The sequence below is a fragment of the Macaca nemestrina genome, chromosome 1 (assembly GCF_043159975.1).
Source record: "Macaca nemestrina isolate mMacNem1 chromosome 1, mMacNem.hap1, whole genome shotgun sequence".
In the NCBI taxonomy this organism is placed as follows: domain Eukaryota; kingdom Metazoa; phylum Chordata; class Mammalia; order Primates; family Cercopithecidae; genus Macaca; species Macaca nemestrina.
Window position 1 is genome coordinate 221259674 of NC_092125.1, and position 27545 is coordinate 221287218.

The 27545-nt window shown below is 43.6% G+C and overlaps 1 protein-coding gene and 1 non-coding gene across 3 annotated transcripts; both read right to left on the minus strand.

The window, feature by feature from the left end:
- Positions 1-4501: 4501 nt before the first annotated feature.
- CFAP107 (cilia and flagella associated protein 107) lies at positions 4502-19929 on the minus strand. 2 transcript variants are annotated; one of them, XM_071100460.1, is made up of 5 exons: positions 19635-19929; positions 10191-10304; positions 9175-9315; positions 6180-6357; positions 4502-4903 (listed from the first exon to the last, which is right to left on the minus strand). In XM_071100460.1, the coding sequence occupies exons 1-5, from the start codon at positions 19743-19745 to the stop codon at positions 4722-4724; spliced, it is 726 nt and encodes a 241-aa protein (XP_070956561.1). In that variant the 5' UTR covers positions 19746-19929; the 3' UTR covers positions 4502-4721. The 2 variants fall into 2 exon arrangements, with proteins under 2 accessions (XP_070956561.1, XP_070956564.1); XM_071100463.1 differs by lacking the exon at positions 9175-9315 and having other exon boundaries at positions 19635-19927.
- A 5751-nt stretch (positions 19930-25680) lies between these two features.
- On the minus strand, positions 25681-25784 carry LOC112425133 (small nucleolar RNA U13). Its single transcript, XR_003016146.1, has one exon. It is a non-coding gene; the product is annotated as a small nucleolar RNA U13 (small nucleolar RNA).
- Between the last annotated feature and the right edge of the window lie 1761 nt (positions 25785-27545).

Consider the following 27545-nt stretch of genomic DNA (forward strand, 5'->3'; position numbering starts at 1 on the left):
ACAATGACATATCACCTTATCCCAGTTAGAATGGCTTTTATCAAAATGACAAGAAATAACAGATGCCCGTGAGTATATGGAGAAAGGAGAACTCTTGTACAATGTTGATGGGAATGTAAATTAATTAGTATAGCCCCTACAGAAACTGCATGGAGGTTCTCCAAAAAACTAAAACTACCATATGATCCAGCAATCCCATCACTGAGCATATATCCAAGAGAAAGAAAATCAGTATATCAAACAGATGTCCTCACGACCACGTTTACTGCAGTACTATTTACAATATCCAAAACATGAAATCAACGTAAGTGTCCATGAATGGATGAATGGATACAGAAAATGTGGTACATATATCTATACAATGAAATATCATTCAACCATTAAAAGTGAAATTTTGTCATTTTCAGCAATATGGATGGAACTGGAGGTCATTATGTTCAAATAATCATTATGTAAAACAATGTCATTATGTAAAATAATCCAGGCACAGAAAGACAAATAACGCATGTTCTCACTTATACGTGGGAGCTTAAAAAGTGGATATCATGATGATAGAGAATAGAGTGGTGGTTACCAGAGGCGGGAAAGAGCTGGGTGCGAGGGGTGGGTGAATAGAGGTTGGTTAATGGGTACAAATATACACTTAGAAGTAAGAACTGGAGTTTGATAGATCAGTAGGGATAGTATAGTTAACATTAAGTGTGCATTTCAAAATAGCTAGAAGAGAATAATTGGAATATTCCCAGCGTAAAGAAAAGAAATATTTAAGGTGGCAGATATCCAAATTATTTTGATTTGATTATATAAATGTATCAGATGGTCACATGTATCTCAAAAGTATGTACAACTATTATGTATCAACAAAAATAAATTAATTAAAAAACAAAAAAGAATTAGACTAGCTCAGCCTAGTGCCGTGGTTGCCAAAGTTCAGTCCCCAGGCCAGCAGCACTGGCTTCCCCTGGGAACTCATTAGAAACCCAGCTTCTCAGCCCCACCTGAAGCTCAGGGGGTGGGCCTAGCATCTGTGTTTCAACAAGCCCCCAGGTGAAGCTGATGTGGCTCACGTTTGAGAACCCCTGGTTGGGTTGAAGCAGGGCTGTAGGAAATAGACTCCCACTGGCTTGATCTTCCTTTGGGAACAGCTGGGGAGAAACTCCGCCCTGGTCAACTGGAGCCTTGGTTGTTGGTTGTGCACCCCATCTTGTTGATCTGGTTGCACTGTTGACCTTGAACACAATACTCCGGCTCAGTTGAGTTTCTGGTCACTCTCACATTCACAGTGACTTTTTAATGCGTGTGGGTGGAAAGTGAAGCAGTGCTGACCAGGTGAGGGCAGCCACAGTCGGTGGCCCTCATAGGATTCCACCTGCCCCTGCCCCTTGACCATCCCAGCTGCCTGGAAAGGACCAGACACATTGTGGGTAGGAGGGGAGTAAGTGACTGAGCAGGTGTCAAGTGCACAGAACTTTTCTCTCCTCATCCCTCCTAGAATGTCCATATCCTCATCCTGGAACCTGTGAATATGTTAGTTTACATTCAGAAGGAATTTTATAGGTGTGATTAAATTAAGGATCTTGAGATGGAGGTTATCTTGGGTTATCCAGGGAACCCAGTGTAGTCACAGGGATCCTTGTAAGGGGAGAGAGAGGAAGGAAGAGGTTGCACTGCGGGCTCTCGACAGGCTGATGGCGGCACCAGATGGGGAGCAGTGATGTGCCCTAGAAGCTGGAAAAGACAAGGAAACAATTTGCCCCAGACCCTCTAGAAGGAACGCAGCCCTGAGGACCCACTGTAGACTCTTACCCGTAAGAGAACTGCAAGAGGATAAATGTGTGTTGTTTTAAAGCACTGAGCTTACGATATTTTGAACAAATGTGCATTTATTCACATTTATTGTTTGTTTGTTTGTTTGTTTTTTTTGAGACGGAGTCTCGCTGTGTCTCCCAGGCTGGAGTGCAGTGGCGTGATCTCGGCTCACTGCAAGCTCCGCCTGCCGGGTTCACGCCATTCTCCCGCCTCAGCCTCCCAAGTAGCTGGGACTACAGGCGCCCGCCACCACGCCCGGCTAGTTTTTTGTATTTTTAGTAGAGACGGGGTTTCACCGTGTTAGCCAGGATAGTCTCGATCTCCTGACCTCGTGATCCACCCGCCTCGGCCTCCCAAAGTGCTGGGATTACAGGCTTGAGCCACCGCGCCTGGCCTATTCACATTTATAATAAAAAACGGTCAAATAAACATGTGTTGCTTAAGGGCACTGAGTTTGTGGTATTTTGTTCCAGCAGCAACAGGAGACCAACGCACGGTCTTTCTGGACTTTTAAGGAACCTGCTTAGTTTCTTCCCAAGTCAGAGGCTTCACACGTGCTGCCCCCATGGCCCAAGCCACCCTCTCTTCCCTCCCCACCTGTCCCTTCAGCTGGGTAATCTCCCTCAGCTCTCTGGCCTTGACCTGCCTGATTCTCCTTGGCCCTACCTAGACAGGCCAGGTCTTCATTCATCACCTGTCAACCCCTGCCCGTTGACATCCTTTACCTTCGCACAAGCTTGTCCAACCCTCCGCCTGCAGGCTGAATGTGGCCCAGCATAAATTTGTAAACTTACTTAAAACATTATGGTATTTTTTGCTATATATTTTTAGCTCATCAGCTATCGTTAGTGTAAGTTTATTGTTGTTGTTGTTGTTGTTGTTGGGATGGAGTCTCACTCTGGCGCCCAGGCTGGAGTGCAGTGGCACCATCCCAGCTCACTGCAACCTCCGCCTCCTGGGTTCAAGCGATTCTGCGGCCTCAGCCTCCCGAGTATCTGGAATTACAGGCATGAATCACTGTGCCCAGCTCATTTTTGTATTTTTAATAGAGGCAGTATTTCACTGCGTTGGACAGGCTAGTTGCAAACTCCTGACCTCAGGGGATCCACCCATATTGGCCTCCCAAAGTGCTGGAATTACAGGCATGAGCCACTGCGTCTGGCCAGTGTTCGTTTTTTTTATGTGTGTCCCAAGACAATTCTTCCAATGTAACCCGGGGAATCCAAAAGATTGGACACCCTTACTTAGCATATCCTGGGTCTCCCTCACTCCCCGCAATCCCTCACTGTCCCCCAGGGCCTCCAGCTGCCGCAGCTCTCTGTCCTGCAGCCATTTACCTCATGCTCCTCCCTGACTGCTGGGCTGAGGCTCTGTGAGGTCAGGGCCAGGCCCAGATATGGCTCAATGGATGCTCAATAGAATGGCTGGATGTTGGAGTTGTGAGGACAGCCAGCTCCACTTTAACCCACAGCTGTCTCCTGAGGCAGCCTTTCTGTACCCCCTGGCTCCTCCTCCTGTCATTCACTCATTCAACTCATTCATTCAACTCCTGTCATTCACTCATCCAACAAACATTTATAGAGCACCTAACCTGTGCAGGCTCTGACTTTCAGTCAGGATGGAAGACAGCGTCCTTACATGGACACTTGGATGACTAAGGAAGGAACTTAGTAGGTGCCAATGTGACCCTAAGGTAGGTGGCCTGAGGCCAGCAGGTGTCCTGTGAAAACAATGGCAAAGACTCAGGTTCCCAAACTGGGAGTCATATTACTGGTCTGCAGTACAAAATCACTGACAAAACACACCTGTGCCCATGAGCCAAGCATGCAGAGGGCCCAAGGTGTCTGCTGGCATTTCTTCAAAGAGGAAGTTTTGTGTGAGCACTGAGCATGCGCACTTGTGGACCCCTGTCCTAGGCGAGGACCATGCCTGAGTTCTTCTGCTAGGAGATCTACTCTCTCTCCCAAATCACTCACCAGAGGCTCTGCCCTCTGTCCAGGCTCATAAAGATTTGAGAGCTCAGCCAGGTACAGTGGCTCAGGCCTGTAATCCCAGAACTTTGGGAGGCTGAGGCAGGGGGATCACGAGGTCAGGAGTTCGAGACAAGCATGACCAATATGGTGAAACCTCGTCTCTACTAAAAATACAAAAATTAGCCGGGCACAGTAGTGCGCACCTGTAGTCCCAGCTACTCAGGAGGCTGAGGCAGAAGAATCACTTGAACCCGGGAGGTGAAGGTTGCAGTGAGCCGAGATCATGCCACAGCACTCCAGCCTGGGCAACAGAGCAAGACTCCATCTCAAAAAAAAGCAAGCAAACAAACAAACAAACAAAAAAAAGATTTGCGAGCTCAGAGACAGAGGAAATGCCATGTGTCTTCCCCTTCCGAGTCCCATGGGGCCAGAGCACGCCTTCCTCTGCCTTGGCAATGACAGACAAGCTGGGGTCCTTCCCCATCGCCAGCTCTGCAGCACTGCCCTCCTGGGAACCACATTCGGTCATTCTGTGGAGTTTTCACGATGGGTTTCATCATCAGATTCGTTTCCTCCATGGGACTAGACTCTTCAGCAAGTCTCATTACCTCTCCGGACCTCAGCTTCCCCTCCTGTGAAACAACAGGGTGGAACTTAAGGGCCCTTCCTGTTTTCTCTGACAGTCTGAATCTGTCTTGTGCACGTACATAGCCCAGCAATAGTATCAAAGAGCTTTAATTGTGGGATGGAAAGAAAGGAACCTGTGGGATTTGAGGAGGGGACAGGTACCGCCAAATGCAGATGGTTATTCTGAGGGCATCCTTGACAGGCCGGATATTGTACTCTGAGTTTATCTGCAGCCGCTTGTTGTCTGGCAAGTCCAGGGATGCTGTGGGTCTCCAGTTGGTTCTATCTGAGCTGCTACTGGGGTGGCAGCTCTCAGAAGTGTGGGACAGGATGCAGGCGATGGGGAGGGACCGGAATCGCATATTCCCTGCAGGACAGAGCGCACGACGGTGGTCTGGGGTAGGATGAAGTGTACGTGCTCTGCTTCAGGCCAGCCTTGGGTGCGAGCCATCTCTGCTTAAGTTGTTCATAGAGTCCATAGTTTGTAGGGGGAGCTGCAAGAGAAACCAGGGTCCTGTTGAATGGGGCTTAGAGAAGGAGTCTTGCTCTAAATGGCCACGAGACTGGGCAGCAGGGGCGCTGGAGATTTTCCCAGGCTGCTCTGTCAGGCACCAAGGCCAGCAGAGCCCCAGAGGGAAGAAGCCTTGCAGAGAGCATTGGTTCAGTCAGCCCCTGGCGGTCTCAAGGTGCACCTGCATCCCAAGTGCTCAGGGGAGACCAGGCTCTGCCACGGGGGCCTTGGAGAAGTCAGCCCCCATGGTGAGGTTGTGCGTGGCCTCGCTAGTCCTGAGTAATTGTCCCACCCCTGTCGGGAAGGAAGCTGTGTGCATGGAGAGTGATGTTGAGAAGAATCCCATGCAAAAGTAATGCAGAGTGACCAGTAGCTCATCCTCTGACCTATGTCCCTTTGCATCAAAAGGTAGGACCACAAAGAGATGGCACTGCTCTGTGTCCTCATTAGGGTGGACGTGGCTTGAAATGTAAATCAGATCAAGGCACTCTCCTACAAAAATGCATTCCAGGTCTTGGGATTGTGGGTAGGACAAATTTCATTCCCTTCACTGTGCCCTGTGAGCCCCTACATGGCCCTCCTCCATTCCTGCCGTAGACCTTTTTCACTTTCTGTTCCTTCCTCTGGAATGCCCTCCCCATCGATCCCTGTATGGTTCCCTTCTTCCCAACTCAACTATCTCCTCAACAAAGACCATCCCTCACTTTTCCAAGGAGGAACGTGTGAACCAAAGGAGGCTCACAAATTCACCACCTCACTTTCTATCCATTACCTGTTTTCTCTCCATAGCACACATTCCGGTCTAAAATTATCTATGTGATCTTAAGTGTTCTTACTTTTTAGTGGTGTCTTACCTGTTTCCCCACTGGAATGTCAACTCCCCGAGGCCAGAAATTCCTCAGTGTTTGTTACCATTGCAGCAAGGAGCACTACCTGGGAAATATTGTCACTATTCATGTAGTAAATACGACTGGGAGGAAGGATGCGTGGATGCGCTCCCTGCCACCTGTGCTCTAAGCATGCCATCATGGGGCACAGGTGATGGCTTCATTACACAGCCAAGATTATCCCGTATCAAGGGGAGAGCACAGGAGGCAGCCCTGAGGGGACAATAGGACTCAGACCCGACTGTGTCATCCACTGCTCTACTGGAGCCAGGGCCACCTGTGTGGCTCCTTCTGCATAAGGCAGGTATAGCTGCATTGGTCTGTGCACCTTTACAGACCAATTCAGAGGAAAACCCTGAATTATAAAAATACCAAGAAGGGGGAAGTCAGACTTCTCTGGCAGCCACAGCAACTTCTGTCCATTCCAGGTGCGGAGCGGAGGCAGCCCCGGGTTGTAACCATGCCGGTTGTAATGGTCGTCATAGGTGCTGATCAGGTAGCGATGTGGGGGTTCCTGGTGGTGGGTGATCAGGTGTTTGTAGGGGAGCCCCTGGAAGGACAGACACAGTGGGCTCATTACTGATAGGAGCAAGGCATCCGCCTGGCCATGGTGGAGACAGGAGCTGCCACATGTAGGGGTCTTTGGCGCTAATGGAGAGAGTGGGCATCCATGGGCTGGCAAAAGGTCTTCAGAAACACACTTGTTTATCCCACTCTGAGGCATCCCACTTTCAAACACATCCCAGCTAGCTGCAGTCAGTTCTCTGTATGGCCGGTCCCATGCCAAGTCAATTCATTCCTAGAATGAGCTACGTTGGCACATTAAAATTAAAGCCAGGACATCCTGCTGAATGGGAAGAGTCAGTACCACCTCACTTGTGATCTGAAATTGCAGCCTATTTGTCTCAAGTCTCATGCATCCAAGCCTGTTCCTAAGGGCAAGGAAAAGATGGTGAAAGCCAGCCTGACGTGTGTGCCTTATATTTCAGTCTGTTACTGTGGGAAGAATCAGACAACACCCTATACATTATCTTCTCCTGCACACGATTTACTGCTCGCTCAGTTGGAAACTAGGGGAGTGATTTCTTTGGTGAGGAGTAATTTACAGGGAGAAGAAAGCCATGTTCTCCTTTCTCTGGGATGTCTGCCTGATTCAGTGCTTTTCCTAAGAAAATCCTCTTGGGCCCAGAAGGGAATCCTGGGGAACTGCACTGATTTACAAGGGGGGATAATGTTGATTTCCATGCTTGTCCTCTTGTCTGGAGCAGACAGGGAGGCCTGTGTCTGCTATGGTCTGGAAATGCCAGCTGCACCCAATATTTCAAGTGGTGGTCCCATAAATAAGTCAGATCACAATGCCAGAGGAAGACAAGGGGGGTGGGCACAGACATTAAGCAGGATTCCCAAGATCCACATCGCCAGGTACCCCGTAGTGTATTTCCAGTGCCGAAGTGACTTGGAGGGTTTCCCATCAACAGAGGGAAGTGCAGAAGCAGCCTCGTGGCTTGGGAGGGAGAGATGCCAGGAGGAATTTTCTCGCTGTTTCTCTTGATTTGGGGTGTGGTCCTGCTGTCTTTATTGGGTGCCTGGGATTTTTCCTTATTTGGGAAAGTGACAGACACAGAGACAACTACCTTTGAAAGAAGAGCTTGTTACTTACAGTTCTCAAGAGGAAGAGTACGCCATGCCCTGCAGGGCCACATAAGGAAGCACCAGTGTTGGTCGTTGGTCGGGAGGCGGAAGGAACGAGCGGGGAGCAGGGCCCAGAGCCTTTACTGTGGTTTCCATGGGAACCATTGGGTGAGGCAAGTTTAGGGTGGACAAGTTTAGGACTGGATGTGTGAATAGTTTGTGGGCTCTGGGCCCTAGAGGTGGTCTCTACTGTCCACTACTTAGCCCTGGGGTGATTTAAGGCAGAGGAAACATTGGCTTGGTGTGTGAGAATCAGATAAAGGAGGCAGTTGGGGATATGAGCTTTGGAATCGTTTTCGCCTAAGAAGGAAGAGCAAGTGGGAGTGGAGAGTGGGAGATGGAGAAGGAAGCTGTCCTAGGAGAAGAAGGGCATCATGAAGGAAACAGAAGAGCTGACAGAGTTGAAGCAGCCGTGTGGTAGCAGGGTTATGTTCAGAGCCCCATCCCACAAGCAGGCAATTTGAACAGAAACATTAGACATAAATATTCAGGACTGGGCACAGTGGCTCACGCCTGTAATCCCAGCACTTTGGGAGGCCAAAGTGGGCAGATCACTTGAGACCGGGAGTTCAGGACCAGCCTGACCAACATAGCAAAACCCTGTCTCTACTAAAAATACAAAAAAAAATTAGCTGGGTGTGATGGCACACACCTGTAATCCCAGCTACTCGGGAGGCTGAGGCAGGAGAATTGTTCCAACCCAGGAGGCTGAGGTTGCAGTGAGCCAAGATCGCACCACTGCACTCTAGCCTGGGTGACAGAGCGAGACTCTGTCTCAAAATAAAGAAAAGAAGAGGAGAGGAGAGGAGAGGAGAGAAGAGAAGAGAAGAAAGGAAAAGAAAAGAAGAAATGAATATTCAATTGTCTGTTCTTTTGGAGAGGACAGTGCGGGGGTGTGGGTGGGGTGGGGGGGGTTCTTAATTTTAACTAGATTGTATGTTAAACTCTTGGTCAGAGCTTGTAATGGGTCTAAAGGTCTTTCAGAAAAGCTCTCTAAATGCTCTACAATGTACTGAGAACTAGGGTCAATACCTCACACACATGGATGGTTGGAGACCGAGAGCCCCCGATCCTGGCTTCTTTTTTTTTTTTTTTTTTGAGACGGAGTCTCGCTCTGCCGCCCAGGCTGGAGTACAGTGGCTGGATCTCAGCTCACTGCAAGCTCCGCCTCCGGGGTTCACGCCATTCTCCTGCCTCAGCCTCCCGAGTAGCTGGGACTACAGGCGCCCGCCACTTCGCCCGGCTAGTTTTTTGTATTTTTTAGTAGAGACGGGGTTTCACCGTGTTAGCCAGGATGGTCTCGATCTCCTGACCTCGTGATCCACCCGTCTCGGCCTCCCAAAGTGCTGGGATTACAGGTTTGAGCCACCGCGCCCGGCCCGATCCTGGCTTCTAACTTTGACTTGGTTATGTTAAAATTCACTTGTGTCTTTGGTGCCCACTACCGGTGAAGCTCAGCAGCCCCAGAGCATCAGCTTGCTTGGGGATGTCAGCGTGGTCTGAGGATGAGGGAGTGGTCTGGGGTTGCCAGCACAGAGCTGAAAATCTGTTGCTGCTTATCCTAACGTGGATCCCTAAATGCAGTATGCAAATAGGCGACTCTGGCAGATGACGAATGGAATCTGAGGACATTCTTTGCCTGAGTTGCAGAGCAGCAATTTGCTTCATCCCTTACCAATAAGCCACACAGCTTTGAAAAAGACACTTGACACCTCCGGCCGCTGAGCTGAATGATCTCTTGGGTCCCTCCAAACACTAAAATGCCCCAATTCCAAAAGATGTCCACGACCTTATTCCGTGCCTCTCTGCTGCCACCCTGAGTTGAAGCAGGTGTAGTAGGGTCAGGTGCAGTGGGAGCGAGGAGACAGAAATCACTTATGAGAACATCAGGCTGGCAAAAGAAACAAGTCAAGGGAACTCCCAGAGTGTGGTGGGGACAGAGCACAGCTGCTCACCCAGTGGGTGAGCACCTACAAGCTCGCTCTCCCCAGGCTGTGCCGGCTGGGAGCTGCCCACAGGGGTTACTGTAGGAGACCGCTTTCCCTGCTGTTCCTGGAAGCGCCAGGATCTCTGAGCCTCTGGCACACCAAGTTAATAATTGTCTCCTAGATACTCACCAGGGGGATTGCTAAAGGTAATAATAGTCTCAAATGCCCCTCCTTGGGTGTGGGGGGCATGTTCTGAGGTTGCAATGCCCTGCTTTCTGCTTCCAACCCCTGGAACACCATGATTCCCACAGACAAGTGCCCAGTCAATACAACGTGTGAATGGTGCTTGACTTTTCATACAAAAGAACAGGAAGCTGCAGCACGGATAATACACAACACTGTTTGTCCAAATACATCACTGCTAGCTGCTTTTGCAGTGCCTTATGTGATTCCCGACTATATGCATCATTTACCTTTTTGTTGCTGTTTCTCACATTCTTTGCCCATATTCTGTTGGAAGAGTGTGATCCAGGTGCTGGGATATAGGTTGGAGGGAATGCTACCAGTTTGAGATTAAACAGATCATCAGCCCACACAGGTAATTATGGGTTAGTGCTATCTGCAGCCCCTGGGCTGGGAGGGTATTAATGAGACTACTCCTGTTTTCCCCAAGAGGATAATACACCTATAAGAACCTGGCTGGTGTCCCCTGAGCTGTGGGTGGGGTCCAGGCCTGAGTGTCCCAGCCACCACTCCCTCTTACCTCAACTTTCCTTTTCCCGTACCACCTGGAGATCTGGTCCGGCCTGTGGTCTGGGAAAGTGATGTATTCTTTTCCGTAAATGGATTGGGGTGTCTTGTCAGTGTCTCTGGTGAACTGGAAAAGACCAAATATTCAGGAAAGCCTCTGAGATGCCACTTCTCAAACTTCTGCTGGGTCCCCTTACCTCCTGGGCCATCAGAAGATGGGTCGGGAAAAGGTAAATACAAACCCCAGGACATCCTGCCCAACACAGGATAAGAGCTTGCTTGGGGACAGGGAGCCTGCCATGCGTCACCCCTGGGAAGAGCTGTCATTGTCTCCCCTGGCCACCTTCTCATCATCTGCACCTGTGTCCTTTCTCATCTTCTCTCTCCCTGCTCTTGTCTCCTTTTTGCCTCCTCCTTTTTTTTTTTTTCTTTTTGGACACGGAGTCTCGCTCTGTCACCAGGCTGGAGTGCACTGGAGCGATCTCGGCTCACTGCAACCTCCGCCTCCCGGGTTCAAGCGATTCTCCTCTCTCAGCCTTGGAGTAGCTGGGATTACAGGCACGCGCCGCTGTGTCCAGCTAATTTTTGTATTTTCAGCAGAGACAGGGTTTTGCCATGTTGGCCAGGACGGTCTTGATCTCTCAACCTTGTGATCCACCCGCCTCGGCCTCCCAAAGTGCTGGGATTACAGGTATGAGCCACTGTGCCCAGTCCTCCCTTTCTTTCTCTTCTTCATTCCTCATTCTTTCCAACTCTCTCACTTTTTAAATTACATTTTGTTCTCTAATTAGTTTTCTTAACGTTTAATATGGTAAAATATATTCAACATAAAATTCATTTACCATTTTAGCCATTTTCAACTCTACAGTTCAGTGACATTCACACTGTTGTGCAATCATCACCACCATCCATCTCTAGAACTCTACTTACCTTGCAAAACTGAAACTCTGTGACCATTAAGCACCAACTCTCCATTCTCCTCTCCCTGCAGCCCTTGGCAACCATCATTCTACTTTCTCTGCATGACCTTGCCTGTTACAGGCACCCTATGTAAGTAGAATCATACAATATTTGTCCTTTTGTGTCTTAGCTCACTTAGTATAATGTCTTCAAAATTCATCCATTTGATAGCATGTGTCAGAATCTTCTTCCTTTTTAAGGTTTGATTATATTCCATAGTATACTTACACATTTTGTTTATCCTTTCATCCATCAATGGGCACTTGGGTTGCATCCACCTTTTGACTACTGTGAATAGTTACTATTATTGTGAATGTACAATATCTTGTTGAGTCCCTGCGTTTGATTCTTTTGGGCATACAACCAGAAGCATAATTGCTGGATCATATGGTAATTCTATGTCTAATTTTTTGGGGGAACTGCCATATTGTTTTCCACAGTGGCAGTATCATTTAGGGTCCAAGGGTTCCCATTTCTTCATATCCTCACCAACACTTGTTATTTTCTGTTTTTTGATACTAGCCGTACTAAAGGGTGAAGTGGTATCTCATTGTAGTTTTGATTTGGACTTCCCTAATAATCAGTGAGGCTGACTATGTTTATGTGTTTATTGGCCATTTGTACATCTTCTTTGGAGAAATATCTATTCAGCTCCTTTGTCATTTTTTAATCAGGTTGCTTGTCTTTGGTTATTGTTGAGTTATAGAAGTCCTTTACATATTCCGGATATTAGCCCCTTATCAGATTTGTGATTTGCAAATATTCTCTCCCACTCCACTGGTTATCATTTACTCTGTTGATAGTGTCCTTTGAGGCACAAAGTCTTTTGTTTTGATGACGTCCAATTTATTATTTTTTTCTTGTGTTGCTTGTGCTTTTGGTGTCATATCAAGAAATTCTTGCTAAAGCCAATGTCATGAGACTTTTCCCCTGTGTTTTCTTCTTTTTTATTTAATTTCAAAAAGAGAGAGATGGGCTCTTGCTACGTTGCCCAGGCTGGTCTTGAACTCCTTGCCTCAAGTAGTCCTCCCGCCTCAGCCTCTCAAAGTGCTGGGATTACAGGCATGAGTCATCACACCCAACCCCCTGTGTTTTCTTCCAAGAGTTTTGTAGTTTTAGGTCTTATCCAGGTCTTTGATCCACTTCGAGTTCAGTTTTGTATATGGAATGAGGGAAGGACCTAACTTTATATTTTTACACACAGATATCCACTTTACCGAACACCATTTGTTGAAGAAATTGTCCTTTCCCCCACTGAACAGTTTTAGCATCCTCGTCAAGAGTCGTTTGATCGTATATACAAATGTTTGTTTGTAGGCTCTTTTGTTCTATAGGTCTATGTATCTGTCTGTATGCCGGTATCACACTGTCTTCATTACTGTGGCTTTTAGTAAGTTTTGAAACCAAGAAATGTGAGTCTTCCAATTTTGTTCTTTTTTTCAAGACCGTTTTGGCTATTTGGAGTCTCTTGAGATTTTATATGAATTTTAGGATGGATTTTATGTCTGCAGAAACTTTACTGAGGTTTCGATAGCGATTGCATTGAATCTGTAGATAGCTTTGTGTAGTATTGGTATCTTAACAATATGAAGTCTTCCATCCATGAACACAGGGTGTCATTCCATTAATTTATGTCCTCTATTTTTTTCAGCAGTGTTTTGTAGTGTTCAATGTATATAAGCCTTTCATCTCCTTGGTTAAGCCTACTCTTAAGTATTGTATTTTTTGATGTTACTGTAAATAGAACTGTTTTCTTAATTTCCTTTTCGGAGTTCACTGTTAGTGTTTACAAACACAATCAACTTTTGCATACTTTGCTTAACTCGTTTATTAGTTCTAACAGTTTGTGTGTGGGTGTATGTGTGTTTCCGACATATAAAATCATTAGGGGTTTCCTATATATAAAATCACGCCATCTGCAAAAAGAGAGATAATTTTACTTTTTCCTTTCCAATTTGGAAGCTGTTCTTTTACTTTCCTAATTTTTCTGGCTAGAACTTCCAGTACGATGTTGAATAAAAGTGGCAAAAGCTGGCATCTTTGTCTTATTCCTAATCTTAAAGGAAAAGCTTTCAATCTTTCACCATCGAGTATTATGTTAGCTGTGGGTTTTTGTTATTATGCTGAGGCAGTTTCCTTCTATGTGTAGTTTGTAGAATGCTTTTTTTTTTTTTTTTTATAAAAAGAAGTTTAATTTTGCCCAATGCTTTTTCTACATTGTGATGATCAGGTAGTTTTTTTTCCTTCGTTCTAGTATACTGATTAATTTTTATATATTAAACCTTTTTTTTTTTTTAAGACAGAATTGGCCAGGCTGAAGTGCAGTGGTGAGATCTTGGCTCACTGAGACCTCCACCTCCCAGGTTCAAGCCATTTTCAAGCTGGGACTACAGGCATGTGCCACCATACCCACATAATTTTTGTATTTTTTGTAGAGACGAGGTTTCATCATGTTGGCCTGGCTGGTCTCGAACTCATGACCTCAACTGATGTGCCTGCCTCGGCTTCCCAAAGTGCTGGGACTATAGGCATGAGCCACTATGCCCAGCCCTGAACCATTCTTGCATTCCAGGAATGAATCTCACTTGATCATGGTGTATATAACCCTTTTAATATAATATTGAATTGGGGTTTCTACTATTTACTTGAGGATTTTTGCATCAATATTCATAAAGAATACTGGTTTGTAGTTTTCTTGTGATGTCTTCATCTTTAGTATCAGGGTCATGCTGGCCTCATAAAGTTAGTTAGAATTTATTTCCTCCTCTTCAATATTTTGGAAGCATTTGAGAAGGACTGATGTTAATTCTTTTTAAAATATTTGTTATAATTCACCACTGAAGTCATTTGGTCTTAGGCTTTCCTTTGTTGGGAGATTTTTGATTACTAATTCAATCTCTTCACTAGTTATAGATCTATTCAGATTTTCTATTTCTTTATAATTCAGTCTTGATATATTGTGTATTTCTTGGAATTTCTCCATTTCATGGAGAACTATGTAAGTTATCCAATTGTTAGCATATGTTCACAGTACTCTCTTATTATCTTTTTATGTCAGAAAAAAGTTGGTAATTATTTCACACTTTCATTTCTAATTTTAGTTACTTGCATCTCCTCTTTTCTTCCCTTAGTCAATATAGATAAACATTTGTAAATTTTATTGAGCTTTTCAAAAAACCAAGTTGGTTTTCTGTTTGTTTGCTTGCTTGTTTGTTTAGAGATGGAGTCTCGGTCTGTCACCCAGGCTGGAGTGCAGTGGTACAATCTCAGCTCACTGAAACCTCTGCCTCCCAGGTTCAAGCAATTCTCCTGCCTCAGCCTCCCTAGTAGCTGGAATTACAGGCATGCACCACAGCACCCAGCTAATTTCTGTATTTTTGGTAGAGATGGGGTTTCACCATGTTGGCCAGGCTGGTCTCAAACTCCTGACCTCAGATGATCCACCCATCTCGGCCTCCCAAAGTGCTGGGATTACAGGCATGAGCCACTGCACCCGGTCCCAGCTTGGTTTTATTGATTTTTTTCTGTTGTTTTTCTATTTTCTATTTTACTTACCTCTTCTCTAAATCTTTAATTTCCTTCCTTCTGCTAGCTTTGCATTTAGTTTGTTCTTTGTTTTTCTGTTTTCTTAAAGTGTAAAGTTAGGTTAATTTGAGATATTTATTCTTTTTTAATGTGTTTACAGCTGTTAATTTCCCTCTTAACAGTACTTTCACTGAATCCCATAAGTTTTGGTATGTTGTATTTTCATTATTATTTTCTAATTTTTCTGTGATTTTTTTCTTTACTGATTTTTTTTAAAACAGTGTGTTGTTTAATTTCCACATATTTGTGGATTTTTCTGTATTTCTTCTGCTACTGATCTTTAAGTTCATTTCATTTGTGATCAGAAAAGGTACTTTTTATGATTTTAATCTTTATAATTTATTAAAACTTGTTTTGTAGTCTAACATATGGCCCATCCTGGAGAATATTCCATATGTACTTGAGGAAAAAAAAAAACACCTATTCTGCCTTTGTTGGATGGAGTGTCTGTCAGGTCCAATTGGTCTATAGGGTTGTTCAAGTCCTCAGTTTCCTTACTGATCTTCTGGGGTTTTTTAATCCAGTATTAAAAGTGGGATATTGAAGTACCTTTCTATTAGTGTGGAGCCATCTATTTCTCCCTTCAATTCTGTCCATTTTGCTTCATATATTTCAGAGCTCTAATATTTGGTGTATACATGTGTGTATTGTACCTTCTTCTTGGTGAATTGGCCCTTTCATCAATATATAATGTCCCTCTTTGTCTCATAATAGTTTTTAACCTAAAGCCTACTTTGCCTGATACTAGCCATACCTGCTCCCTTCTGGCAAAAAAAAATATCTTTTTGCTTCATTTCACTTTCAACTTACATGTGTGCTTCAATCTATAGTCAGTCTCTTGTAGGCAGCATATAGTTGGATCCTGTTTTATAAATCTCTCCGCTAATGTATGCCTTTTATTTGGAAGTTTAATCCATTTACATTTAAAAGTGATTATTGATAGGGAAGGACTTACTTTTGCCACTTGAGTATTTGTTTTCTGTATGTCTTGTAGATTTTTGTCCCTTATTTGCTCTCTTACTGTCTTCTTTTGTGTTTAATTTTTGAGGGCCACATTTTGATTCCCTTATTATTTTCTTTTGTGAATACTCTATAGGCATCTTCTCTGTGGGTACCGTGGGGATTATACACAATATCCTACAGCTATAACAACATATTATAAATTGTGACCAACTGAAATTGCATACCAAAACTCTACTCTTTTATAGCTTTGCCTCTCTCTGCTTTATGTTATTAAAGTCACAAATTACATCTTTATATAATGCATACTCATTTACATAGATTTATAATTTTATGCCTTTGTCTTCTAAATTCTGTCAAAAATAAAGACTGGAATTACACCCCAAAATTATAATAACCCTAGCTTTTATGCTTTTCTACATATTTACCTTTACTGGACAACTTTATATTTTTGTATGGCTTCAAGTTACTGTCTAATGTCCTTTTGTTTCAACTTGAAGGATTCTCTTTAGCTTTCCTGGCAAGGTAGGTCTACTGTCAATAAACACCCTCAGTTTTTGTTTATCTGGGAATGTTTTAACTTCTCCCTCATTTTTAAAAGACAGTTTTGTGGGATACAAAATTATCAGATAACAGTATTTTTTTATCAGCACTTTAAATATATTATCCCACTGCCTTCCAGGCTCCAAGGGTTCTGCTGAGAAAATTCCCTAATAATCTGTTTTTTTGTTTGTTTGTTTGTTTGTTTTTTGAGACAGGGCCTCACTCTCACTCTGTCACCCAGGCTAGAGTGCAGTGGCATGATTTTGGCTCACTGCAACCTCCACCTCCCAGGCTCAAGTGATCCTCCCACCTCAGTCTCCTGAGTAGCTGGGACTACAGGCATATACCACCGTGCCCAACTAATTTGTATATATTTTGTAGAGATAGGGTTTTACCATGTTGCCCAGCTGGTCTTGAACTCCTGGGCTCAAGCAGTCTACCTGCCTTATCCTCCCAAAGTGCTGAGATTCAGACGTGAGCCACCTCATCTGGTCAATCCCCTAATAATCTCACTGAGGAGCCATTGTTCTTGATGAGTTACTTTTCTCCTGGTGCTCTCAAGATTCTGTCTTTGTTTTGGGTTTCAATATTTTAATTATAAAGTGTTTCAATGAGGGACTCTTTAGATTTTTCCTACTTGGAGTTCACTGAACTTCTTGGATTTGTAGATCTATGTATTTACTCAAATTTGGGAAGATTTTAGTCATTATTTTTTCAAATGCTCTCTTGGCCCCTTTCTCTCTCTCTTCTCCTTATGCAATTCTCTTAATGCATATATTAATCTGCTTGATAATGTCCCATAAGTCCCTTAGGCTCTGTTCACTTCCTTTAACTTTGCTGATTCTTTCTCCTGCCTATTCAAATCTGCCGTTGAATTCCTCCATTGAATTTTTCAATTCAGTTATTGCATTTTTCAGCTCTAAAACTGGTTTGACTCCTTTTTATAATTTCAATCTCCTTTTTGATGTTCTCATTTTGTTCATGTATTGTTTTCCTGATTTACTTTAGTTCTTTGTGTCCTTTACCTATTTGTCCATATTTAAGACGGTTGTTTTAAAGTATTTGACTAGTACCTTGATGCTTGTGTTTATTCAGGGAGAGTTTCTCTCACTTTATTTTCTTCCTTTGGATGGGCCTTTTCTTTTTTTCCTGTATCTTTGTATGTCTGGTGATTTTTCATTGAAAATTGGGCATTTGAAAAGCAGCCAACTCTTCCAGTCTTTGTAGACTGGCTCTGTGCAGGGAAGACCTTTTCTAACTAGCAAGTAATGTTCTGAGTCTTGGGGTCAGCCCAACATGAAGGCTTAAAATATTCTCAAGTCTTTTCTGGTGTACATCTTGCCTGGACCTGTGTGTGTGTGTGTGTATGTGCGCGCGTGTGTGTGTGTGTTTTCTTAATTCCCCTACATACACAGCTGCTTTTAAATGTTTTAATTTCCAAAAAAAAGTCTCACCCCTGCTTCTTCTTCGACTTCAGATGTTCTATCGTATTCCTCTATCCACAATCTCTTGCCCTAGATATTTATAGATCTGTAATCCCCTGGCAGCTTTCACTAGCTGTGCCTGTCATTGCTTTCCATGGCTTTTCCCAGCCTGAGATCTGAACTATGCCACCTTTTCCCGTCTGAGCTCCAAGTTAGAAGAAATAGAGAGCAATCCCTCAGGCAGCCCCAGACAGGTTCAAATGTTGCTCCACTCACTCTGGATTTGAAGGAGGGAACTTGGAGCCAAGCTGCCACTTACCCTAAAATGCAGACTATGCTGTGCTGTGCTGGGGAGGTAGTGGGAAAGGACAAGTAAAAACATCATGAAATTTCCTATTCATTTTGAATGTGTCTTTTTCTTGATTGGCCATTTGACTGGGCTATATATCTTTGACTGTTTTCCAGAGCTCCTATAGTGTTTTTATGTTTTTTTCTTTAATGTTTCTATAGGGAATGAGAACCTGGAGCTTCTTAGTCCACTACTTTGTTGACGTCACTCCAACTCCACTACTTTTATGCAATCTTCTCTAGGTGTGAGACCAGGCCATAATATCCCTGAGTACTGCATCACTCATGGGCACCTGAAGGTATTCAACCAGTCCTTCCTGCTTTTGGAACTTCTCTTGCACGCACCTGCTCACCAAACAAGGTCAAGTACATTTGTAGCTGATGGTGACTGAAGGTTGTATCTGGCCAGAGAGGTGGTAATTACTAACGTTCTCCATGAAAACAGCCTTTAACCTTCCCTTCTTTTCCCCATACCAAAGCTGACATTTCTATTTCACTTTCTTTCCCTTGCCCACTTCCCAAGAAGACATGGGGAAGTCTAGATGTCTCTGAAAAACTTTAAGTGGCTCAGTCTTGCCAAACACAAATGAAGATATTCTATTTCAAGTATGCCGACTTGAAACTTTGCCAACTAAGGCAAAGTATTTTCCAAAGACCTTTAAAACACAAAGGAAAACCAAGAGCCAAATTGTTCTATTTGAAAGTAAAACTTGAAGCTGGGTGCGGTGGCTCATGCCTATAATCCCAGCACTTTGGGAGGCCAAAGTGGGCAGATCACTTGAGGTCAGGAGTTCAAGACCAGCTTGGCCAACATGGTGAAACCCCATCTCTACTAAAAATAACAAAAATTAGCTGGGCATGGTGGCATGCACTTGTAGTACCAGTTACTTGGGAGGCTGAGGCAGGAGAATCGCTTGAGCCCGGGAGGCGGAGGTTGCAGTGAACCGAGATCATGCCACTGCACTCTAGCCTGGGCAACAGAGCAAGACTGTGTCTCAAAAAAAAAGAAAAAAAGTAAAAATTGAAATGCATTAGTAGGGCAGGATTGTGGAAAGGTGCCAGAGAGCAGCAGCAAATCCCCAGACATCAATGCAGAGAGTGGCAAGCTGGCCTCAGGAGGTACCATATTCTGGGAAGGGCCAGAATAAGGAGAGCAAGTGTTCTTCAAATCAAGTATAAAGGAATTAATGACAGAAAATATCCATACGCCTAGAAACACTTCATTGAGAAGAGTGCTGAGAGGCACTACATTGACAACCTGTTACCGTATTTTCAATATCCCTATTATATCTGTAACAGAGTGTCGATGGTCTTTTCGCTGACCGTCATGTATAAACCAGTCATAGAAACCATGCAAAATGCATGAATATTGCTTGAATGTAACTATCCTTTGTAGAACACAGAGAGAACAAAGATGTATGTTACATACATGTTTTTCCATTGTGTATGTACTCAGTTCCACTCATAAGTATAAATAACTTCCCCCCAAACCTGCTGAATATTTAAGATGCAATCTTAATATTTTCAAGATGCAATCATCTGCTGCCCTCCATTTGAAAACAGAGATGAAATTCACTCCTGCCTCTCCCCATCGGTCCTCCTCTGAGCCCTCTGTCCAGTCTCTCTCGTTTCCTTACCTTTCTCCTCTCTTCCACCCAATTTCCAGTGAGCACTTTCGTTGAGTACTTAGTCTCAATCTGCCAGCCTGGAGTAGAGAGTGGCTGTGGATTTACTGCAGTCAAAAACATGATAAGGATTTGCCCCAGGTTTCTTTGACTTGACACAGCTTAAGGCTTCAGGGGGAGAGGAAGGTGCTATGAAGTTGCTGAGTTTGGGGTGCCTATTTTGTCTTCCCAACTGGCCTCCTGACTGAGTAGTAGACTACTCCCTGCTAATCTCAGAGAATAAAATGGCCCCTCTACTGTTGACTGTCTCCATGGTGACAGACTCTGGGTATAAATACTCTCTGTAAGAGAACAGCTGATTCTGCAGAAGCAGAATTGACCTCACAGATACAAATCAAACCAACCACCCCCACAAAAGCACTGGCCAGAAGAACCTGGTTTCTGTGTTGTCACCACAATACTAGTATCATCCTTGCTACACTTTTACAATTGGGGTGAGTTAAAGTCTGCAACTATTTAATGAATGTTGATGTGCTTGCTCCAAGCAAAGACATTTATATACATTTATTCACGTGCTTAATCCTCACAGCCGCCCTCTGAGGCAGATGCCATTATTATACCCATTTTACAGATGAGGACACTGAAGCAAAGAGATTAAGTAGCTGCCTAACGTCATGCAGTTGTGATGAGATTTAAATCCCATGAAGAGATTTAAATCCCCTCTGGTTCAGACCTAAACCACTGGGCTCCATTTCCTGTCTGCTACTCTGCAGGGGCTTGCACAAAAGAATTCTGTCTTTGTACTGGCACTGGTATAATATGGTTCATTCACTCAGTCTTCGTTCATTCATTCCACAATCATTTCACATTCTATGGCAGGTGCTTAGCTACAGCTGCAATGCATTAGCAATTAGACCTGGGCACCATCCCCACAGAGCTCAGTCCAATGAGATAAGGGCCTTTGTCTTGCTCATTCATTAGGCAAAAAAAAAAATTAAAAAGCACCAAGATATCCATCAACAGAGGGCTGGTTCGATAAATTGTAGTTCATCCGTATGATGAAATCCTCTGCAAGGGTTTTAATGGTTGACTTAGGTAGATGGTCTATAACACGTGGTTAAGTTAACTAAACAAAACTCTGTGCTACAGTATCGCTTGCTAAAAATGAAGAGGCTGGATTTCAGTAGGCAATTCAGAGAAAGTTTCCAACAGCCTTTAAACAAAAATAGAGGAAGTCCAGGAAACTACGTGTTCCATCCTGAAACTAAGCCTGTGGCAGGAAAAGACCATGAAAGATGTTCTGCAGATTAGAATAAACCTTTATTTAGCAGAGACCACAGTTGGGACAGGGCTGGCACGATCTCAGCTTACTGCAAGCTCCACCTCCCAGGTTCACTGGACAGAGGACTGGCCTTACAAACATTCTTTTCTCATAAGTTATTGCAGACCTAAAGCCAGTTTCAGCCAGCTTATAGAGGCTGTGCACAAACTCTCTTTGTGTCCTACATTCACCTTTTGACATAAAGAGCGAAATTCCACCTCATTTAATATTAAAACGCTGCCCGCAGTTTGCAAACTGGTATCACCAATAAAGCTGTCGTGCTATTCAGCCATCCTGGTGGTCTTTTGGATGACAATCATGTACAAAACAGTCATAGCAGCCATGGCTACATGTAACATGGGTGAATCTTAAAAACATTAACAATATTGGGGAAAAGAAACCAGACTTGAGTAAATACATACGGTAGGATTCCATTTATATGTAGTCCACAAACACACAAAGCTAAATATTATTGTTTTTTTTGTTTTGTTTTGTTTTTTTTTTGAGGCGGAGTCTCGCTCTGTCGCCCAGGCTGGAGTGCAGTGGCGCGATCTCGGCTCACTGCAAGCTCCGCCTCCCGGGTTCCCGCCATTCTCCTGCCTCAGCCTCCCGAGTAGCTGGGACTACAGGCGCCGCCACCACGCCCGGCTAATTTTTTTGTATTTTTAGTGGAGACGGGGTTTCATTGTGTTAGCCAGGATGGTCTCGATCTCCTGACCTCGTGATCCGCCCGTCTCGGCCTCCCAAAGTGCTGGGATTACAGGCTTGAGCCACCGCGCCCAGCCAATATTATTGTTTAGGAAAGATGTATGTTACATACATGTTCTTCCATTGTGTATGTGCTCAGTTCCACTCATAAGTGTAAATAGCTTCCCCCAAACCTGCTGAATATGTATAAATACAGGCCTTGTGAAGCATGAAACCCAACCTGTCCTTCCTCTCTTGGAAGAGACAGTACTTCTGACCCATGCTGGAGACTATCTCCCTGTGCAGTCCACAAATAGGCAAAACTGAACATTATTGTTTAGGAGCATACTTTGGCATTAAGCATATAAAGAAAAGCAAGGGAGTGATGGCTATAAAAGTCAAGAGAGTGGTTTCCTTTAGAGGAGGAATGGGTTGTGAGTGGGAGGGGCATGTGGAGTACTTTGGGCGTGCTGGCAATATTTTATTTCCTGATCAACTCAGTGTTTTTTGTGGGGTTTGCTATTCCATAATTCATTTATCTGTGTACATTTATTTTTAATGTACTTTTTGATATTTGTGTTTTATGTGACAATAAAAGGTTTTAAAAACTGAATTATACCGGGCCAGGCGCGGTGGCTTACGTCTGTAATCCCAGCACTTTGGGAGGCCAAGGCGTGTGGATCATGAGATCAGGAGATCGAGACCATCCTGGCTAACACAGTGAAAGCCCGTCTCTACTAAAAATACAAAAAATTAGCCGGGTGTGGTGGCGGGCGCCTGTAGTGGACTGTGTTAGTGGTGCTGGAGCCAGATTGTACCTGCTCATGAGAGCCAGTTGTGGTCTTGTCCCAATAACATGCTCTATGAAGTCACATTGGTAGCTTGACGTCAGTCACAGTGGGAATATTTCCACCACAGAACTGGCAAAGGCTACATATCAGGCTGTTTGGTTTTTTTCTCCCAGAAAGCGAGTTTATCAACATGTTATTGGTTATATTCATCAATATTTACCATATTAGAAATTAAAACAGTCTGGGCACAGTGGCTTATGTGTACAATCCCAGTATTTCGGGAGGCCAAGGCAGGAGAATTACTTGAGCCCCAGGAGCTCAAGACCAGCCTGGGCAACATAGAGAAACTAATTTCTTAAAAATATATATACATGAAAAATAGCCAGGCATGGTGATGCACACCTATAGGCCCAGCTACTAGGGAGGCTGAGATGGCAGGATCCGTTGAGCCCAGGAGTTTGAGGCTACAGGGAGCTGTGATCGTGCCACTGCACTCCAGCCTGGGTGACAGAGAAAGACCCTGTCTCGAAAAAAGAAAGAAAGGAATTAAAACAGAAATTTAAAATATATTTATTAATTTCAAAATAACAAAAAAACTTATTTCATGTTAACATAATTAATTTTTTAATAAAGATTAACTCCATTTTCCAAAACAAAAAAATTTGAATAAATTTTTTGCCCATTGGTGATTTTGGTGGTCATCTGGAAAATATTGCTTTACTAAGCTGTGTAGATCTTCTTCCAAACTGTACAACATTTTTAAAAATCACACTTGCTGCTGGATACAGTGGCTCACACCTTGTAATATCAGCACTTTGGGACGCTGAGGCGAGCAGATCACTTGAGCCCAGGAGTTCAAGATCCACCTGGGCAACATGATGAAACCCCATCTCTACAAACAAATACAAAAATTAGCCAGGTGTGGTGATCCACAGCTGTAGTCCCAGCTATTTGGGAGAGTGAGGTAGGAGGATAGCCTGAGCCCAGGTGGTCGAGGCTACAGTAAGCAGCGATTGCACCACTACACTCTAGCCTGGGCAACAAAGTGAGACCCTGTCTCAAAAAAAAAAAAAAAATCGCATTTGCTAACATCATTACTGTTATCATCAGAAAAGCATTGAACTGTTAGAAAGTTGCCAAGTTCACAGTGGTGGACATAAGTTTTCCAAAATTCCAGTTCTAGTTTGAAAGCTCAAAATTTTGTTATTGGCAACAATTAATCTCAGTCGTTTTCCTTGAAGTGACAGGCTTACCTCATTCATTTTCAAGGAAACATCAAGAAAACATTTCATCAGGAGGCTGAGACAGGAGAATCGCTTGAACCTGGCAGGCAAAGTTTGCAGTGAGCCAAGATTGCACCACAGCACTCCAGCCTGGGCGACAGAGCGAGACTCCATCTCAAAACAAACAAACAAACGAAAACAACAACAACAAAAAGAAAACATTTCAAACTTAAGTAATCATGGTTTGTCTGCAAGTAATCATGATCTGTCAAGTAAAAACGGTGTTTCATTGAAAAAAAAAAAAAAAGCCCAGCTAATTAATTCAGTTCACAACTCAGTCACCCACACAAATGCTCTTTCTCAAGACAGTGCTCACCCTTGGATGTGCAACATCAGTGCCTTATTTGTATCTCCTTCCCATTTCATCACACACAGCACTAAAAAGGCATTTGCTCAGGGTCGAGGTTTGATCAAAGTAATAACTGATACTTCTTCATCAAAGAACATTCTTAAGTGAACTTAATTTTTTTGTTTAAACTGTAAGTGTGTGGCAGTGAAGAATAAAGGATACTGATATAATTAATGGCACTGCCTTGATCCATGCACAGGTGCCAGCAATTTTACCCACAAATGCTTTTGCACCATCAAAGTCAGCACTGTGGGCCAGGCGCGGTGGCTCACACCTGTGATTCTAGCACTTTGGGAGGCCGAGGTAGGTGGATCACCTGAGGTCAGGAGTTCGAGAACAGCCTGGCCAACATGGTGAAACCCCATCTCTAGTCATAATACAAAAATTAGCCAGGGGGTGGTGGTGCACACCTCCTCAGCTACTCAGGAGGCTGAGGCAGGAGAATTGCTGGAACCGGGAGGTAGAGGTTGCAGTGAGCCAAGATCATGCCATTGCACTCCAGCCTAGGTGACAAGAGCAAAATTCCATCTCAAAAAAAAAAAAAAGTCAGCACTTTAGTGGAAAAGGGCAAATAACATCTTAGTAGCATTATGAAAATTGTCAGCTGGGCACAGTGGCTCACACCTGTAATCCCAACACTTTGGGAGGCCAAGGTGAGCGGATCACGAGGTCAGGAGATAGAGACCATCCTGGCCAACATAGTGAAACCCCATCTCTACTAAAAATACAAAATATTAGCCAGGCATTGTGGCGGGTGCCTGTAATCCCAGCTACTCGGGAGGCTGAGGCAGGAGAATTGCTTGAACCCGGGAGGCAGAGGTTGCAGTGAGCCGAGATCGCGCCATTGCACTCCAGCCTGGGCAACAAGAGTGAGACACCATCTCAAAAAAAAAAAAAAAAAAAAAAAGAAAAAAAAATTGTTTTCACCCTCCAGGCCCCTTGAAAGGGACTTGGGACCTCCAAGCATCTGTGGATCTCACTTTGAAACCCACTGCTCTAGGATAAATACTTAAAAGTGGAATTGCTACATCAGAGAGTGCATATGTGCCTCCAGCTGTACTAGATAATGCCAATTATTTTCCAGAGGGTTGTATCAGTTTACATTCCCACCATGAGTGTATGGGCGTTTCCATTGCTCCACACCTTCCGGAACTTTTTCAGCATCCCAAACAGAAACTCTGTACCCTTCAAGCTGTAACTCCCCATTCTCTCTTTCTCCTCAACCCCTGGTATTCTCTCTTCTCCTTTGTCTCTGTGAACTTGCCTAGTCTAGGTATCTCATATAAGTGGAATCATATAATACTTGTCCTCCTGTGTCAGTTTTCTTGCCCTGAGATAATGTTGTCAAGGTTCGTCCATGTTGTAGCACATATCAGAACTGCATTCCTCTTTATGGCTGAACGGTATTTCCGTTGTATGTATTTAACACATTGTTTATCCATTCATCTGGTGATGGACATTTGCTGTGTTTTCACATTTTGGCTTTTGTAAATAATGCTGGTATGAACACTGGTGTACAAGTAGCTGTTTGAATCCCTGCTTTCAGTTCTTTGGGTTCATACCTAGAAGTGATATTGGCACCACAAAACTGTTTTCTTCTCTCTTTTCTTTTTTTTTTTTTTTTCCAGGTCAGATGGGTGACGTGCTGATGTCATAACAAGTTTCAAGGGTGGCACATCTCACACACGTACATGAACACCCAATCATCAGGCTCACGAACCACAAAAAGATCTGTTTTCCACAGCATCTGCATCATTTCTCATTCCTGCCAGCAGAGCACGAGGGTTCCCATTTCACTACCTCCTCACCAACCCTTGTTATTTTCCAGTTTTTAAATAACAACCAGCCTCATGGGTGTGAAGTGGCATCTCATTGTGATTTAATTTCCCCTAATGACTAACAGTATCGAGCATCTTGTCACATGCTCATTGGCCATTTATATACCCACTTTAGAGAAATGTCTATTCAAGTCCTTTGCCCATATTTTTGTTTTTCATTTTTTATTTTAGGTTCAAGGGGTGTATGTGCAGGTTTTTACATGCATATATTGCAAGATCCTAGAACTTGGGCTTCTAATGATCCTGCCACCCAAGTAGTGAACATAGTACCCAATAGGGAGTTTTCAACACCTGCCCTCCTTCCCCCTCCCCACTTTTGGAATCCCTGGTGTCCACTGTTCTCATGTTTGTGCCCATGTGTCCCCAGTGTTGAGCTCTCACTTATAAGTGAGAACATGTGATTTTTGGTTTTCTGTTTCTGCATTAATTCACTTAGGATAATGGCCCCAGTTGCATCTATGTTGCCACACAGAACATGATTTCATTCCTCTTTATGGCTATGTAGTATTCCATGATGTATATGTACCACATTTTCTTTTCTTGTCTTTTCTTTTCAGAGACAGTGTCTTACTCTGTCACTTAGGCTGAAGTGCATTGACATGATCACAGCTCATTGCAGCCTCAACCTCCCAGGCTGAAGCAATCCTCCTGTTTCAGTCTCCTGAGTAGCTGGTTCTGCAGGTGCGTACCACCACATCTGGCTAATTTTTATCTTTTTGGTAGAGACGAGGTTTCACCACGTTGCCCAGGTTGGTCTCAAACTCGTAAGCTCAAGTGATCCACCAGCCTCAGTCTCCCAAAGTGCTGGGATTACAGGCGTGTGCCCCTGCACCCAGCCTGTACCACATTTTCTTTATCCAATCCACACCATTGAGGGGCACCCGGGTTAATTCCATGTCTTTACTGTTGTAAATAGTGCTGCAATAAGTATACAAATATAGGTATCTTTTTGGTAGAAGGGTTTATTTTCCTTTGGGTAAATACTTAGTAATGGGATTGTTGGGTCTAACTGTAATTCTCTTTTTAGGTCTTTGCCTTTGCTCCTTTTTAAATCAGGTTTTGTGTGTGTGTATGGCTGTTACTTCTTCCTTGAATATTACATAAATCAATCCATCTGGGCCAGGAGGTTTCTGTTTGGTTTTGTTTTTGTTGGAAGGCTTTTCTATTTTAGATTCGCTATCTTTATTAGGTACAAAACTACATAGGTTTTCTGTTGCCTTTTCCAGTTTTGGTAAGTTGTATTTTTCTAGGAATTTTCACATTGCATCTAAATTTTCAAAAGTTTTGACATACATTGCTCATAATATCTTCTTCTTATCTTTTTGTATCTCTAGGGCTTCTATTAAAGTTCCCTTTATGCCTAGTATTTATTATTTATGCCTTTTCTCTTTTACCTTTATTGTTCTCACCAGATAGTACCACTTTTATCAGTCTTTGCCAAGAGCCAAAACGTGATATGGTTGATCATCTCTATTGTGTTATTGTTTTATTTCAGAAATATTCCTTTAAAGATATAAAAAAATAATTTTTTTAAAAAAAGGGTAAGTATAAAAATACTTTTAAAAACTTAATTTTTTTCATTATGTTCCTTGTATTTTCTTTGGATTTGTTTTGTTATCAGTTTTTTGGTTTTTTGAGATGGATGTTTAGTTCA